This window comes from Pocillopora damicornis, chromosome 2 (genome assembly GCF_964200805.1).
Source record: "Pocillopora damicornis chromosome 2, jaPocDami1.2, whole genome shotgun sequence".
In the NCBI taxonomy this organism is placed as follows: domain Eukaryota; kingdom Metazoa; phylum Cnidaria; class Anthozoa; order Scleractinia; family Pocilloporidae; genus Pocillopora; species Pocillopora damicornis.
Genome location: NC_142671.1, coordinates 33629896 through 33647026, shown reverse-complemented (window position 1 = coordinate 33647026; position 17131 = coordinate 33629896). Strand labels below are relative to the sequence as shown.

Genomic DNA, 17131 nt, shown 5'->3' with positions numbered 1-17131 from the left:
TGCGTACCCTGGAATTGTATACTTTCGTCGACAAAGTAATTGTCCGTCAAAGAGTAGGACGAAAGCGTAAATTTAAAGCTAGTAGACTGAGGCAATATTTGAATAACAACTTGAAACTGTGACCTTCTGTCTCCTAGAAACAGTAAGCAAATATCTGATTGTTTATTGTTTCTGCTTAAAGTTAGTCATGCAATGACGTCATGGTTCAGTGTGGTTATTTTGGCAGTCGCCCTAATGACGCACAAGGTAAGAGCCAGATCGTCACTTAAAGAACAATAATCTAATACATAAAGGCAAAAATATTGATGTAATTGGATTATACTGAGTTATAAAACGGTCACAACATGGTATTATAACTCTAGCGCGTAGGCCACGGGATTTTACCGAGTTGATATTGAGATCCAAGTGTTTCAGAAAGGAAAGAGAACTACTTTTCCGAAAAGTCGGAACCAAACTAATTTAGGAAGCAAATCAATGGCCCATGAAAACAGCTGATCACAGCCCGCCAGTATACTGAGCTGAATTTTTTTAAAGTAACATTTGTTCATTAGTCCAAGATATTATGATCAAGGAAAAGATATTTCTGTTTAGAGCATTTTTCTTAATTTTTCTTCTTGTAAAGAGCCGAAGAGTTTCGTCACCATATCTATTTTTTTTTATCTGCAACAATTTATCTTTAATACACTGATTAAAATTCAAGTAGGAGAACCAATTTAACTTCAAGGTGTTTGAGCATCTTGAGTAAACATGACATTTGTTCAACATGGTCCTAGCCTAAGTGTAGCCTTACCCTCTACTCGGAAGAGAAACGTTTTCCTTTTCTGCAAGGGAGGAAGGTTACGGCTACACAAAAGTCAACACGGTACACATGATTTCTGATTGAAAAAAACACACTTATTTCCAATTCTATATATTCTCGAATTCAAACCCACGGCTATGTACTATACTTAATAACTGCGCTCAGGGATCACTCATTATTTAACGACGGGGTGGGGAGGGGATGGGTGGAGGATTTTAGGGGGAGGGGGAGGGAGAGTAAGAAGAAACGTTTGTCAACTAACTTCCGGTTTATTTTCGATGTGCAGCAAAACCTGCCTTACTTTTAAAACAGCAACTATTATTAACCACAAAATCGCGAGGTAGGCTTACTATGATTATATTTGTTTTGAAGAGGAGCTAACCCTCAAAATGTAAGCTTCAGAAACTCTTTACGGTGCCTAATTTATAAAACAAAATCATCTTAAAGTAGTACCGTCTACTGTTAGGTTTTTTTTATATCTGGAGGCAAAAATCAAATAAAATGTTGCATCTCTAGTCTATTTTGAAAATGGATGTGTAAGATTCCAATCTTCAATGTGGAAAAAAGTCGAGTCGACGGAAGAAAAAACAGCAGGAGAAGGAATTCCAGGTTGCGCATGCTTAGTAGCGAAGAGAAAACAGCCTACTTAATAGCCAAGGAACTACCGGCCCAGGTTTTAGCTCAGCCGTTGGCATTCGCAGCAAATACCGATTTCTTGCGTATACGGATTCCATACCTCGGTGTAAATATCAATCCGTGGCCAATAACTAACGGTTTCATGGAACTCATATTCCCCAGTGAAATGAATAAATGTAAACTCCATGAACCGCTGAATGCATCGTCCCTCATTCGTGAGGCAGCTGTCACCTTGACATTTGACTTCTCTGATAAATGTGGGGAAAACTCCTTCTGGCAGGCTTGTGACAATAGTACGTTCCGTACATAAGCGAGTTAATCCGCTTTGACCCACACGCGATTTTTTATTCTGATAGAATTTGCTTGGAAGCTTGTTCCGAAGTCTTCTGGCATCTGTCTCGTTGATTGCCATGTAACGAGAGTTGAAGTCGCCAACCTGTCGAAGCCTGGCTATCAGCTGGGTGTCATTGAGGCGGATGCAAAGTCGGGCAAGGGGTCGCAATTTTCCTCTACTGCGATGATCAGGGATCTCGTCGACAATGAGACTGCATTCTTTGCCAGCAATTTTTGACTTCTGGGAAATTGGGCGAAGGCGATTGTACACCGTAGGAGGAGATTGCGGTACGTTCCATCGGCGCCCTAAAGATGGCGGAATCTCAACGTACAGAAATATCAAAGTGGCGAGGAACTGCATCTGTAAAATAAGAGGCACCGATTGCAATGTAAGGTGTCAACTTTGACGCTCAATAGTTGCATCCTCCAACTTTAACAGCGGTTTGTTCGGCAAACCTCTCAGTAAAGAATCCGTGAGATTCATTTCTAATACTCCGAATCTAATTGAAGTAGCAGATACAACTGAGAAAATAAGTATGGGGTCAGCGGGTGTTTCAGTGAAAGTACAACGTTTTTGATCAATTTGTTCGGTGTACAATTAAAGTGACAGAGAAAGTCAACCAAAGTTGAATTCCATCTCAATAGGTCAATTTTAAAAAAAGACAAAATAAGGATTTCCACCAAAAAGTAAAAAAATTACTTTACCTTCAGCCCTAGGCTCATCATCTTTAACTCCGTAGGAAAGTTATAGTAGACCAATTGAAGATTCTTTGAAAACCTGAAAAATCAGCAGTTCAGGAATATTTTATCATCGTAGTAAATTTAACGAGCTTCAGTTCTTTTCCTATATATAATACTAATCCTTTCCCTTCTCAATCAACTTCTTTCCTTTCTTGGTTGATTGTTTTCTGTTTGGTCTTCGTCAACCCCGCAAACACCACAATTATATCGCTCTGACGAAGCGCTAATGCTTTTCACGGAGACCGCCAATTTACATTATAACACAGCTGATAAAACAAAATCATCTTGATAATACCTCCCTCAGACGCAGCACTACAGTTTTCTTAGTAACTAACCCCTTTCTAATTGTTTTCAAAGAGTTGTGCGATCGAAACGGCGACACCCTATGCGGCTAAAACTGTTTCAATATATGTGTCTAAACTTAATTTTAAGTCCAATTATATAAATCAAGTCATTAATTAATATAAATTTGGGTGGTATGTAAGCAAAATCCTGTTACTTTCTTCAAAAATGTTCTTACCCTTAGTTCGTTGAAGACCGAAGGTTACTTGCTGAAAGGTAAGGTAATCTTGTGTCCAAAATCGTGTTCTCTTTGAGGCCCTGCTTGCGGTTGTGATTTTCTTGGATAACTGGACTTCTTTTTAAAACAACTGCTAAGCGGAAAAAAACAGTCGAGAACTTTTGTAAAGTTCGAGCAATTAACGATGGTAAATCAAATCCGCTTTGCATAAGAATAAGCAGCTGATTTTTTCCGCTTCTGTCTAATTGCTAAAATCCTTGACAAACACACCGTCCTAGCGACCGGCGCAGGATTAGTTAGATCAGTTATGCTCGGAAATAAAATGGAGTATTGGAACTGAATAATAAAGCTCTTTCGAAACCTTGTTTCACGACATTTGTTGTCTGATTCACACTAATTGAAACTGGCTTGATGAAAATTCGATTTTACAAGCATGCTTCATTAACAGAAGTCCACTGACAATAAAGTGTTATGATCATCAATTGGTTCTTTCGGCAGCGTGCGTTCCCAGAGATATAAAACACTTGGGAAGTTTGCAGATCACAGAAGAACCGTGAGTTGCTCTCGGCCACACTTTGAACAACTCTTTCCTGTCCTCAAGTTTTTGTGCGGGAAATTTGGAGAGCTAGGTGACTTGTGAACCAAAAAGTAAATTTAATAAGAGCAATGGCGTGGTGGAAATTTGCATTTCGTAGCTTGAACTATTGTGTCTAATTTTCCTTAAAAACCCTGATAACTTTTAATTTTTCTGTTACTCGCTCTCTCTGTTTTTTATTTTTTTGCAATGTGATGACGTTTCCTTATCAGTCTCTCGAAAAAAAGGTCAAGTACAAAGTTCCGGTATTTAATTTAATAAATTGAATTTTTATTTACTTCGTCATCCCTAATTTCGTAGGCCTCTATTTAGTATTTGTTATTCAATGGTTTAATCTAATTTCTTTACTATTTTCAGTCCCACAAAAACAAACTAGTTAATTTACTAATTTGTATTTTTTTCCGCTTAAGACGATGTTCCTATTAGCGACGCCAAAATTTGCTTTTTATGAATGAATGATAACAAAACACTTTGGTTCTCTGGAAAAGTCGGTGTTCATTTTTTCCTCTTTCGAACATACCGCTGATGTCTGTTGCGGTATCTAAAACTCAATTTCCATTTAGTCCAGTCTCGTTGGACTTGGAAATATTTTATTTTCGACTGCTGGGCACGCTTTTAATACGCCAACGTATTGGAAGTTCCGTTTTTAAATGAAGCCTTCCGAGACAAATCACAACATTCCGCTCTCTAGAAAAATCGGTGTGCGTGAACATTTCCTTTTCAGCGTGTTGTTGATCCTAGTTGTGTTTTCAGTTTATGAATATTTATTTCTGAAAATGACTTAGAAGGCCTTGGCGGTTCTTAAAGTTTTTCCGCTCTCACCTGTTGTCGTAAATGTCACTATAAAAATTCACAGTGTATCGTCAAAAGTTTATGACCGCTTGTTTTGCGTGTATGTCTAGTGTAGAAGTCAGCTTTACACGTGATGTGCCCACGCCTGTGCTCTACACGCGATGTGTTCACGCCTGGTGAACACGACAAAGTACTTAGGAAAGGTCAATGCCATCTCCTTTCACTTTACCAAATATTAAACACCTCGTGGAAGAACACGCCGTCAGAGGATGTGAAAACTCGCGTTATTTTACGTCACTGACCCCAAGTTTAATGACAACATTTTTCTCTGGGATAGTTTTTTGACTGTCTACACTCTTGACGAAGATCTGATCTTACTATCAAACCATCCATTTATCATTTTTGATGTTTATCGTTTGGAGTGGTCGAGGAGATAAATAAGTGAAATTTTTATTAAAATCGTTCGATCCTCGTTGTAGTGACAATATTAGTTGCTGATCAAAAAACTTTGACTTCTGTATCATTAGGCGGCCCATGGATGTTTATGGTCAGAGGCCCATATGTAAGCGATTATATTGGAGTCATACTCTAACACGATAGAAATATGGCCTAAACACTCTGGACCTCCGCATGTTTAAACTAAAGACGGCAATCGGCCTATTCAACATGTCAGAAAGTTATAGCAGTTCATAAAGTTGTTTCATAATCCGCATTTGGTGTCATGTGGTATTTGAAATTGGCCAAACATTCAAAGAGCTCTTACAAAGAATTGAAATTTGTCCAAGTTGTCTGTTCAGCGATTATTCTATCACTTTATGTCGTCATCTTTAAGATTTGTAGAACACACGGCGCTCAAAACCCTATATTCTTAAATTTTCCGTAATTCTAAGTTTTTCAAACCAGTTTATTTTCATTCTACCTTTGTTTAAGTTGTGATAGTGAATACAAGAAAATGCAAAAAATGAAATTCTTTTTTTAAAGTTTAGACCAGGGAAGAACTTAATCACAATAGAGGCTTTAAAAAACTCAGCTACAATACTCCTTGTTAATATCCATTTATTTACAATAAGACATTCAGCTCAAGTAGCCAGAGTTAAGATTGAAAAATTAAAGCGTATTCCGATATTACACAATAGTAATGGAACAGATCAGCGAGTCTTACAAGTCTATCAGTGTATTATTTTTTCTGTAGAACAATTGAATTTATTGAATTCTCAAAATCAGACATTTTTCAAAAAATCATGAAAAGTTCTCTCAAAGTGGAATTTTTCGATTTAGTTTTTTCCTAAGTGTCAGAGGACGGAAGGAAAAAGACATAAGCTCCTTTAAGTTGATAAAGTTATGTTTCAGCTGCTATAAATTTTTCTCTTATTCATGTCATTTTGTCACAGGCCGCTATAGTTTTCTGAATTTTTTTGTAAGACATGCAATCACCACGAGGTTTTTTTCTACTAATAATGATGTAGCCAGGAAATTACATTTCGACATAACATTTGCACTAACCGATTGCTAGTGGATCGTAAACAAATTCTCAGTTTTCTCCACGATATCCATTTTACCTACAGCGAATATCAGTTATCCGTAAGGGCCTTACCTTTTTGGACACAAAGATTTGCTTCTCCTCAGCTCCTTATCTCTGTCTAACTTCAATGAGGCAGGTCTCGCCTCACACTGAATGAGAAGCTCTTTCAAAGCTTTAATTTATATACTAAAAGGCTCAGTATAACGTCATCAAGCTTTACATGTGGAGTTTCGTGCTGTCTACCGGAATAAGTCTTTTAATTTCAGCACTTAAAATTCAGCGGTATCTCCTTGTTGATATTTTTTCGTCTTTCCATCCCCGTTTGTACTTGAAGATGTATTGGAACTGCGGGAGAAATCCGTTTTGGCTACTCGTGGGTAATGACTATTCATCAAACTGATCCCATTTATCAAAAAGTTGCTTGTTTGGCGAAATCTTACGTAATCATTTTATTATTGTAGTCTGCGAGAGAAGCCCTTTAGCGTGGCCAAATGCAGTCAGCATAACCGGGAAAAGCTGACCGGCCTGTTCGTTTAGATTCCATTGAAAGATATTTAAACACCATTTAACCAAATTATAAAGTTTACTTAGAAATCGATAATCACCAATATTCATTATATAGGATACACTAGCCCAAAAATAGCAATGGCTAGTGTAAGCGAGTAATGTATTTCAGAATGACCTGCCATGTCCGCTCAATAAGTCATATCTTGGAACCTTGAATTATGTCACACACACATTTTAAAATTGAACATGCAATGCAAAGTTAACTCTGACAAATACTGGCAATATTTTTAAGGCAAAGTTTTAATAAATGACTTTCAAGATGTGTAAAGTAAGTGATGTTATTTTGATAAAACCGATTCTTTTCTCACGAGTAAACTAATTTGTTCATGCGCATACCATGTCGAAAATAACGTTGGTTCATTTTCTTTACAATTTTGCCCTCGAGTACTCAAATATCTCCTTGCTTCTTTGTAAAAGCAGAAAGGCTGAATTCCTGAAAGCTTGTATTTTTAATCTAAAATGACCTTTTAGACATTCTAGGTATCCCATCAAAAGCAATGGTAAACAGGCCAATGGCACGAAATTGGAAAGACATTTTAACATTAAATAACTAATTTTAAAATATGATTCAACCTCACAGCAAAAAAGTTCACAGAATTCGAAACTGTTGAAAATTCAAGACGCAGGACAAAAGCAAAGTAAGGATGATATTCCCAAAGTACTGTTTTGAGCTCCGAATCAGAATTTGTCACTTGCTTTATATGAATGATAAAAAGATTTTCTCCATTTTTAAAAGAAGTCCAATGGAGCTCACTACTAAAAGGATGAACTAAATTGCAAAAACTGCCGTGACTTTAACCTCTTTCAAGTAACAATATCCTCCGCATCAAAGGGTGGTCAGTGACGTCCTTTGTAAAGTCGTAAAAGCATGCTTCGGGCATTTCTAACGGTAAAAAAACAACTTTTGAGGACGCTGCAATATCGTTCTCGGTGACAATCGTTCGTATATCAAGATTACGAAGAGCCAGCTTTTTATAACAGTACTTTCACAGACTTGAAAACAAATAACAAAGCTTGTTTCTATGTGTAATGTCTCAATCTTACCCCGAAAGCATGTTTAGTTAATCAGGGTTAAGGGGAATAAAAAGGAACAACAGAAAGTTAAGCTAAAACCTGAAGTTTACTTTTTGTTCAATTACTTACTTATTTTAATTCTCAGTGTGCAAAATTTGAAGTTGACCACACCAGTTTTAAACCGTGATTCACAAAACAGCTTTAAAACGATTTTAGCCTAGGAGTGAATGGGGTGTAATTTGCTACAAAACGGATTCCCACAGTTAACAACAGGTATGCATGTTGTTTGACGCGGGTTCTGAAAAAAAGGCTCACAACGAAAAACTTAAATTTTTCTAAACGAGAATCAAAAGAGCTGGTGATACACGAGGCCATTTCATACTCTGGTCGCGGCAGTCGGCGAAAATCTCTAGTTGTTTAAAGAATGGATAACGCTCTCCAACGGATAAATCGCTATCCAGCGGATAGGTGTTAGCAAAACCTTTTGTGTTATCCAGTGGATAGCGTTATCCACCCTCTAAACAACCGATGATCAGAACAGCGATAGTGATTTTCGCCACTTCCGCCCGCCGCGGTCGGCGTTTTAATTCTCATTGTATGACTCGCCAGATATCGATGTTAAATTCGCCGGCTATTACGTAATGTGACTGACCTAGCAATTTTCTTCGCTCATCGCTGTGAATCACCCGTAAAGGTTTGAGCACGTTTATCGCATAAGAGAGAGTTTAAGATCCACGTTTGTTTCTTATAGCGTGTAACCGCAAACCGCTACAAGTCACGTGACCAGACTGTAGCCGTCACGTTTGCCGTTCGCGGTCCAGTCAGTTTCAGGTAGACCAACTCCCTTGGCGCTTTTCTTCTTCCGGTTCGAAAGTTCTCGCGTATGTCCTATAAATATTTGTGATTTGAGGTATTTTCTTTTTAGCCCATTTGTTTGGGACTAAAGCAAACTTTAGGCCGCATTCTGTGTTCGAAATGAAGGACTTCCATCCTGTCTGTAATTTAAGATAACGGCGAACAGTTTAATTTTACTTTTGTTTGAAATGGTACTTCCGATTTTGGGATCGGTGAGCTTTTTTTTTTTCAGGTTTTGTTTATTTGAAATCGGATGAAACCTTAGTATGAAAAATAATCGCTGTTTTTCTCGGTTTTTCTTATGTATGTCTCCATTTCGTTGGCCGCTTGTGGAACAAGACTTGCGTGAAAATCCGACGTCGATCTAAAACGTTGAAAATCTCGAAACTTCTAACTCCTACCCTCAAACCGCTAGCTACGGTTTTAGATTCGCGGTTAACACAAACTGTCAGCCTGCCTTACTCCTTCATGTATGGGGCCCACAGTGCCGACTTCTTTCATCGGGAACAGGATCGCGGGCGCAGAAAAGCACCCGCAGCTTAAAACACAAAGTGTAATATCACAAAATTTACCAATTATAAAAATGTGGCGCAAATGTTCTCTCCATTATGAAGAACAACAGTTTTACTCATTCAACTGCTCTGAATCCGTGGGAAGATCGAGGGATTTTAGGGGGATCGCATGGTTATCACGGGGATCAGTGCGGTCTTCGCTAACAGAACATAAAGAGGGGACTATGGGAAATTATGGCCATCAATGGGAGATCCTTAAAATATTACGCGGCTTCAGTGGGGATGAAGTAAATTTTGTCACGACACAATCAAAATCTTCCGACCTCCTAGCCCCTTCCCCCCCCCCCCCCATCTAAAGAAATTAATTTCCTGTCCCCCAGTAAAAAGTAAACAAACTCAATGACTGCTAGATTGCAATGTAAGATTTCAAATTCGTTTAAAGGGCAAAAAAAAATAAAACGATCTCAGTTTAAGATAATTATAATTATGGGCATCCCAGAAGACATGTGAGGAGCCAAATGGGCTCCTGGACATGTAGAATAAGTAGGTTACTTAAACGAATCTCAGAATCTCAGGAAGAGGCTATGGAGGATAAACCATAAGGCTGAATATTTAAATACTGATATCCAAATGTAAATCTCTTTGAAGCATCTATTTGCTTTTAAAACAATAATAACAATAACTTCATAATCAGAAATTAAACAATAAAATGCATGAAAAATAGTCGTGTTTCAACGCTATTTTCTACTAATGAAATATAAATTATATTTGAATGCGAATAACTCGATAATTATTTGCGTCCGAATATTGAAAATATCCGGCATTCACAGCAGGATCTGATATCTTGTTCATAATCTTCCCATTCCTCCATGTAAACATTAATTCCTAATAATTGGCTGAGAGCATCATCTCTCTCGAAGTCTCCAGTAAAGCGAACAAATGTGAACTGTATGTAACGCTGCAAACATCTTACAATGGCTCGAAAACACAAATGGTCGGAATCGTCACAAATGACTTCGTTGATAAAGGGTGGGAACACTTTTGATGGAAGTCTTGTGGTTGCGGCACACTCTGTACAGAGGCGTCTTAAGTTAGTGTTATCCACGGTTGAGCCTCGACCCCAGCAGCCGCGCAGGGTGGAGCCTGGGCTCAAGGATGTCATCCGTTTCTGTCTCAACCGGTCTCCTTCCTCCTCACCTACTTCTGGCTCATCCAAAATGCGGCTCAAATCATTGTCAGAGGGGTCTTGCTGAACTTGGCGTGGCCGATGATCAGGTGGGGCCTCAGATGACGTAGCGGGTTGTACAGGAAGCTCGTCTGCAACAGCTAGATCCTGAAATCTGCAAGAATCTGTCTTGTTTATGGCCATGTATCGTGGGTTGAAACCCCCGCCAGTGATACGAAGCTTGCTCATTAACTGGGTTTCATTGAGGCGAACGCATAGTTGATGACTCCGGAGTAACCTTCCACGATATTTAGGAACTGAATCGACAATGCGAGTGCAATCTTTTTCTTGAATTTTAGGCCTTGATGTTATGACAGGTTTACGTGATGTTCTTGTTCGGCGTTGACGCAAAATTCGAGTCCTTCCACTAGAAGTCGGAAGCGTAGCCAATACGACAATCATAAGCAAGACTAGTGACATTATCTGTTTAGAAATGCGATAAAATGGAAGAATATTCTATAAGAAAAAATGAATTAATCATCAAAATTGACAAAAATCTGAAATTAGTGACGGATCCTCATATATGAACTACAATCAGACTGAAGAAATTACAGGAAAAGAAATCTTGAAAAGTTGTGGCTGTAACAGAGTTCGAATCCGTTGTCTCCCAAACAGTAGTTGGGCCTTTCTGCCAACTCAGCGAAGAAGCCATTGTTATCTAACTTGTGGAGTATTACTAAATTATAGTTTGCAAAGGACAACAGCAGATAGGTGCGGCCAAAATCTTACCCTATTTGTCTAATATACAGCGAAGCAACTTAGGCTCCATATAAGTAAAATTTTCACCTTCGGTTTCACAGGTATCTCCATGCTTCTCTAGACTGGCTGGCTAACTTCTCCAACACTTGTCTAACCTTAAAGAAAATCAATAATACTGAGTTTAATCTGTCATCTTTACACGTTACCTCTCGTAAGTGGGTTAAATTTAATTGCAAACAAAGAGAAAGACTGATTAAAAAAGCAAGCTGTTTGGCAGCCATTATTAGGGGGAAAATGCTATGTCCACTACAATTCTTGGATAACAAATGCCGCCTTGACAGGGTTCGTGTTTATCCAAGGCTTTTTAGCTGACAAGTGAACTTCGATTAAAATTTCAACTGAATTTAAACCGTAGGTCTGTGTTTTTTTTTCTGAACATCAGTTTTTCGCGAGCGAAACCAGTTCGTGGTATACTAATCTTGCCTGTCATGCTTGTTGACGTTGGTGTTGGCTGATGTATAAATTGGCTGGCGTGGAAATGTTCACAAGTGTTCATTGTTTGATCGGACGGCGCAACTGTTTGTAAACTCTTTAAGAAAGTTAGAAACAGTTGGACTCGTGTGACAGATTTTAAGTGGAACCCTCTGTTCTCTCATCTTGAAAAACAAATCACCTATGCAATCAGGAAGGCAACGCCGCGGAGGAAGTCGATTAACAAATGAATTTTTAATTTTAGTTAGAATTTTGAGAACAGCTGGATGTGTCACCGTCTCTTACGGCGCCATATATATCAACTCTGCCATAACGTCAAATTCCAAGTAACAACTTAAATTATTTACCGCCGCGGTTTTCGTTCTGGGACCACGCAGATTTTGGTGACTTCACGTCAAGTTGTTTTGCAGAGGACGGCTATAAATGTACAGCATGGTGTTAAACCGCTCGTGCTGCGCTATTGTTCTGCCAATTAGATCTTTTGTTTTGTTGTGTCCTCGTTTACCGTCGCCGTCTTGTTTTGCTTTTGACTCGTGACTTCTGACAAAACAAATATATGTCACGCTTCCGTTTGGCCTGTTTGTTAAGCCATCAAACGAAGTTATTATTATTATTTTTTACTTTTAAGTTGATATTTTCAGGTTTCCGATAGAGAGTCATAACCGCTGTTCAATATTTGACTCAGTTAAAAAGGAAAGGAACAAAGTCGAAATTTGAAGATATAGACATTTGCAGTTATTTCTCAATCGGCATTAAACTTTCCTTGAGAAAGTAACAAAGTATAGTGGTAAGCTTTTCATGGAGCGGAATTTCAACGGCAGAACGCGGAGGAATCCAGAATTTCTTTAAAAAGAGAAGCTTTATATAAACCGTATACAAGTCTTTACAAAAGCGCTCAGACACATCTTAATATTCGGACGTAACACAAAAACTCTCTCGATTAAGAATATCAAAGATATAAAAGACATGTTCTACTCTCGTCCTAAGAAGAAAAATGATGATTGACAATATCAATTATAAACAAATTAATAGCGAATTAAGTTTTTAAGCAAAACTCAATCAAAGAATCATACGTTTTGGATTTAAGTTCTGTAAGAGAGTTTTCTTGCTACACCCAAACTTTGCAGTCGTCAAAAAATAATTTACTGGGCTTGAAACTTTGTCGCTGCTTGTGTGAGGCCAGTGTAGTATATGTGCATCAACGACCAAAACTTATAAAATCAGATGGATATAAAGAACAAGTAAATTTATAACCAAGCATAACTCCCGTGGCATACCTTTGTACAAGCAACTAAGGCCTCAGTCTGTTCAAATCGCTTTTCTATTGTTCAGCTCTGCAGTCGTTCTAATCTTTTGTGAGTAAAACGAACTCTTTTTAACCAGTCAAGGCGGAAAAAACAGAAAGCAATATCTTTGTCTCGAAATATTTTATTCTCCTTTTGTGGCTTTATAAATAAATAATAATAGCCTTTAGCCTAATACTTGTTTTGCATAATAATGAAGCTTTATTGCTAGCTACCTGTGTACTTCCTGTTACTGCTTTCACCGGCCAAAAGGGCCGACAGAACTCTAGAGGTTTACCAAAAAAGGAGAAATAAAAATATAGCTGAGCAGGTTTGCTATTATAATTCGTTTTTTCTTTGTTAATTCTCGCAAGTTCGGATTTCACCATAGTTAAGTTGCTACAAGTTATGATGCAAAACGGCGTATAACGTTTTCAATTGATCTTTTTTCCAATAGCATACTTGTAGCTTGTCATAAGGATATCAGACATCAGCACTGTATATTTTGCATAAGTGGTGGATTCTCCGGTTTATTTTTGCATTATAAATCAATCATTAATAGAAAACTGACAAAGTCCATCAGCAACTGATTGACGGCTAGTGAACAAAAGAAACCTGGATCCTAACCTTAGACTGGAAAAAATGTTAGTTTTAAGACTTAAATAATGGGGGAAAATATTCTCTTAGAAATCACACTTTTAATTAAATTGAAAATTCCTCCTTTGACTCGTAAAAGTTCGGTGAACTTCTTTGTTCTTCGATTGTTATGACGTTGGTGTAAAGTTGTAAGATCTATAGCTCACAACTTCCGTTGTTTCCACGCAAGAGTATTTCCCTAGGAAGAAGTAAAAGATGTGGGCGAAAATAAAGCAAAATATTTAAAGAAAAATAGAACGGAATTTATTTTAGATCTCTACAAACTGTGGGAAACGATCATTCATTGAAGAGAATCAAGGCATCCGCGAAACTAATTTTGCGTACTCTGGAATTGTATACTTTCGTCGACAAAGTAATTGTCCATCAAAGAGTGGGACGAAAGCGTAAATTTAAAGTTAGTAGACTGAGGCAATATTTGAATAACAACTTCTGTCTCCTAGAAACAATAAGCAAATATCTGATTGTTTATTGTTTCTGCTAAAAGTTAGTCATGCAATGACGTCATGGTTCAGTGTGGTTATTTTGGCTCTCGCCCTAATGACGCACAAGGTAAGAGCCAGATCGTCACTTAAAGAACAATAATCTAATACTTAAAGGCGAAAATATTGATGTAATTGGATTATACTGAGTTATAAAGCGGTCACAACATGGTATTATAACTCTAGCGCGTAGGCCACGGGATTTTACCAAGTTGATATTGAGATCCAAGTGTTTCAGAAAGGAAAGAGAACTACTTTGCCGAAAAGTCGGAACCAAACTAATTTAGGAAGCAAATCAATGGCCCATGAAAACAACTGATCACAGCCCGCCAGTATACTGAGCTGAATTTTTTTTAAGTAACATCTGTTTATCAGTCCAAGATATTTCTGATCAAGGAAAAGATATTTCTGTTTAGAGCATTTTTCTTAATTTTTCTTCTTGTAAAGAGCCGAAGAGTTTCGTCACCATATCTATTTTTTTTCATCTGCAACAATTTATCTTTAATACATTGATTAAAATTCAAGCAGGAGAGCGAATTTAAAATCAAGGTGTTTGAGCATCTTGAGTAAACATGACATTTGTTCAACATGGTCCTAGCCTACGTGTAGCCTTACCCTCTACTCGAAAGAGAAACGTTTTCCTTTTCTGCAAGGGAGGAAGGTTACGGCTACACAAAAGTCAACACGGTACACATGCTTTCTGATTGAGAAAAACACACTTATTTCCAATTCTATATATTCTCGAATTCAAACCCACGGCTATGTACTATACTTAATAACTGCACTCAGGGATCACTCATTATTTAACGACGGGGTGGGGAGGGGATGGGTGGAGGATTTTAGGGGGAGGGGGAGGGAGAGTAAGAAGAAACGTTTGTCAACTAACTTCCGGTTTATTTTCGATGTGCAGCAAAACCTGCCTTACTTTTAAAACAGCAACTATTATTAACCACAAAATCGCGAGGTAGGCTTAATATGATTATATTTGTTTTGAAGAGGAGCTAACCCTCAAAATGTAAGCCTCAGAAACTCTTTACGGTGCCTAATTTATAAAACAAAATCATCTTAAAGTAGTACCGTCTACTGTTAGGTTTTTTTTATATCTAGAGTCAAAAATCAAATAAAATGTTGCATCTCTAGTCTATTTTGAAAATGGATGTGTAAGATTCCAATCTTCAATGTGGAAAAAAGTCGAGTCGACGGAAGAAAAAACAGCAGGAGAAGGAATTCCAGGTTGCGCACGCCTAGTAGCGAAGAGAAAACAGCCTACTTAATAGCCAAGGAACTACCGGCCCAGGTTTTAGCTCAGCTGCTGGCATTCGCAGCAAATACCGATTTCTTGCGTATACGGATTCCATACCTCGGTGTAAATATCAATCCGTGGCCAATAACTAACGGTTTCATGGAACTCATATTCCCCAGTGAAATGAATAAATGTAAACTCCATGAACCGCTGAATGCATCGTCCCTCATTCGTGAGGCAGCTGTCACCTTGACATTTGACTTCTCTGATAAATGTGGGGAAAACTCCTTCTGGCAGGCTTGTGATAATAGTACGTTCCGTACATAAGCGAGTTAATCCGCTTTGACCCACACGCGATTTTTTATTCTGATAGAATTTGCTTGGAAGCTTTTTCCGAAGTCTTTTGGCATCTGTCTCGTTGATTGCCATGTAACGCGAGTTGAAGTCGCCAACCTGTCGAAGCCTGGCTTTCAGCTGGATGTCATTGAGGCGGATGCAAAGTCGGGTAAGGGGTCGCAATTTTCCTCTACTGCGATGATCAGGGATCTCGTCGACAATGAGACTGCATTCTTTGCCAGTAATTTTTGACTTCTGGGAAATTGGGCGAAGGCGATTGTACACCGTAGGAGGAGATTGCGGTACGTTCCATCGGCGCCCTAAAGATGGCGGAATCTCAACGTACAGAAATATGAAAGTGGCGAGGCACTGCATCTGTAAAATAAGAGGCACCAATTGCAATGTAAGGTGTCAACTTTGACGCTTAATAGTTGCATCCTCCAACTTTAACAGCTGTTTGTTCGGCAAACCTCTCATTAAATATCCGTGAGATTCATTTCTAATACTCGTAATCTAAATGAAGTAGCAGATACAACTGAGAAAATAAGTATGGGGTCAGCGTGTGTTTCAGTGAAAGTGCAACGTTTTTGATCAATTTGTTTGGTGTACAATTAAAGTGACAGAGAAAGTCAACCAAAGTTGAATTCCATCTCAATAGGTCAATTTAAAAAAAAGACAAAATAAGGATTTCCACCAAAAAGTAAAAAAATTACTTTACCTTCAGGCCTAGGTTCATCATCTTTAACTCCGTAGGAAAGTTATAGTAGATCAATTGAAGATTCTTTGAAAACCTGAAAAATCAGCAGTTCAGGAATATTTTATCATCGTAGTAAATTTAACGAGCTTCAGTTCTTTTCCTATATATAATACTAATCCTTTCCCTTCTCAATCAACTTCTTTCCTCTCTTGGTTAATTGTTTTCTGTTTGGTCTTCGTCAACCCCAGCAAACACTACAATTATATCGCTCTGAAGAAGAGGTAATGCTTTTCACGGAGACCGCCAATTTACATTATAACTCAGCTCAGATAAAACAAAATCATCTTGATAATACCTCCCTCAGACGCAGCACTACAGTTTTCTTAGTAACTAACCCCTTTCTAATTGTTTCAAAGAGTTGCGCGATCGAAACTGCGACACCCTATGCGGCTAAAACTGTTTCAATATATGTGTCTAAACTTAATTTTAAGTCCAATTATATAAATCAAGTCATTAATTAATATAAATTTGGGTGGTATGTAAGCAAAATCCTGTTACTTTCTTCAAAAATGTTCTTACCCTTAGTTCGTTGAAGACCGAAGGTTACTTGCTGAAAGGTAAGGTAATCTTGTGTCCGAAATCGTGTTCTCTTTGAGGCCCTGCTTGCGGTTGTGATTTTCTTGGATAACTGGACTTCTTTTTAAAACAACTGCTAAGCGGAAAAAAACAGTCCAGAACTTTTGTAAAGTTCGAGCAATTAACGATGGTAAATCAAATCCGCTTTGCATAAGAATAAGCAGCTAATTTTTTCCGCTTCTGTCTAATTGCTAAAATCCTTGACAAACACACCGTCCTAGCGACGCAGGATTAGTTAGATCAATTATGCTCGGAAATAAAATGGAGTATTGGAACTGAATAATAAAGCTCTTTCAAAACCTTGTTTCACGACATTTGTTGTCTGATTCACAGTAATTGAAACTGGCTTGATGAAAATTCGATTTCACAAGCATGCTTCATAAACAGAAGTCCACTGACAATAAAGTGTTATGATCATCAATTGGTTCTTTCGGCAGCGTGCGTTCCCAGAGATATAAAACACTTGGGAAGTTTGCAGATCACAGAAGAACCGTGAGT

The 17131-nt window shown here is 38.1% G+C and overlaps 2 protein-coding genes and 1 pseudogene across 4 annotated transcripts; all 3 read right to left on the bottom strand.

Annotated features, from left to right (window-relative positions):
* Positions 1-1047: 1047 nt before the first annotated feature.
* On the bottom strand, positions 1048-6165 carry LOC149050974 (uncharacterized). Its single transcript, XM_089197844.1, has 4 exons — positions 6011-6165; positions 3030-3159; positions 2474-2546; positions 1048-2129 (listed from the first exon to the last, which is right to left on the bottom strand). Exons 3-4 carry the CDS (start codon positions 2492-2494, stop codon positions 1476-1478), a joined length of 675 nt encoding a protein of 224 aa, XP_089053970.1. The 5' UTR covers positions 2495-2546; positions 3030-3159; positions 6011-6165; the 3' UTR covers positions 1048-1475.
* Positions 6166-9295: 3130 nt separating this feature from the next.
* On the bottom strand, positions 9296-12739 carry LOC149050973 (putative skeletal organic matrix protein 8). 2 transcript variants are annotated; one of them, XM_089195615.1, is made up of 3 exons: positions 12580-12739; positions 10898-10965; positions 9296-10534 (listed from the first exon to the last, which is right to left on the bottom strand). In XM_089195615.1, exons 2-3 carry the CDS (start codon positions 10919-10921, stop codon positions 9677-9679), a joined length of 882 nt encoding a protein of 293 aa, XP_089051741.1. In that variant the 5' UTR covers positions 10922-10965; positions 12580-12739; the 3' UTR covers positions 9296-9676. The 2 variants fall into 2 exon arrangements, with proteins under 2 accessions (XP_089051741.1, XP_089051740.1); XM_089195614.1 differs by having other exon boundaries at positions 9296-10567; positions 12580-12711.
* A 1855-nt stretch (positions 12740-14594) lies between these two features.
* Positions 14595-16802, bottom strand: LOC149050972 (uncharacterized; annotated as a pseudogene). Its single transcript, XR_016184097.1, has 2 exons — positions 16577-16802; positions 14595-16091 (listed from the first exon to the last, which is right to left on the bottom strand). The product of XR_016184097.1 is annotated as an uncharacterized LOC149050972 (transcript).
* Between the last annotated feature and the right edge of the window lie 329 nt (positions 16803-17131).

What these genes read in the sequence shown, in the direction of transcription:
- LOC149050973 (XM_089195614.1), bottom strand. Translation starts at nt 10,921, where the DNA reads ATGGAGATACCTGTGAAACCGAAG. An exon ending in AGATACCTGTGAAACCGAAG is followed by an intron (nt 10,568 to 10,897) that starts GTGAAAATTTTA and finishes TTTTTCTTATAG; the next exon opens with AATATTCTTCCATTTTATCG.
- LOC149050974 (XM_089197844.1), bottom strand. Translation starts at nt 2,494, where the DNA reads ATGATGAGCCTAGGGCTGAAG. An exon ending in TGATGAGCCTAGGGCTGAAG is followed by an intron (nt 2,130 to 2,473) that starts GTAAAGTAATTT and finishes CTTATTTTACAG; the next exon opens with ATGCAGTTCCTCGCCACTTT.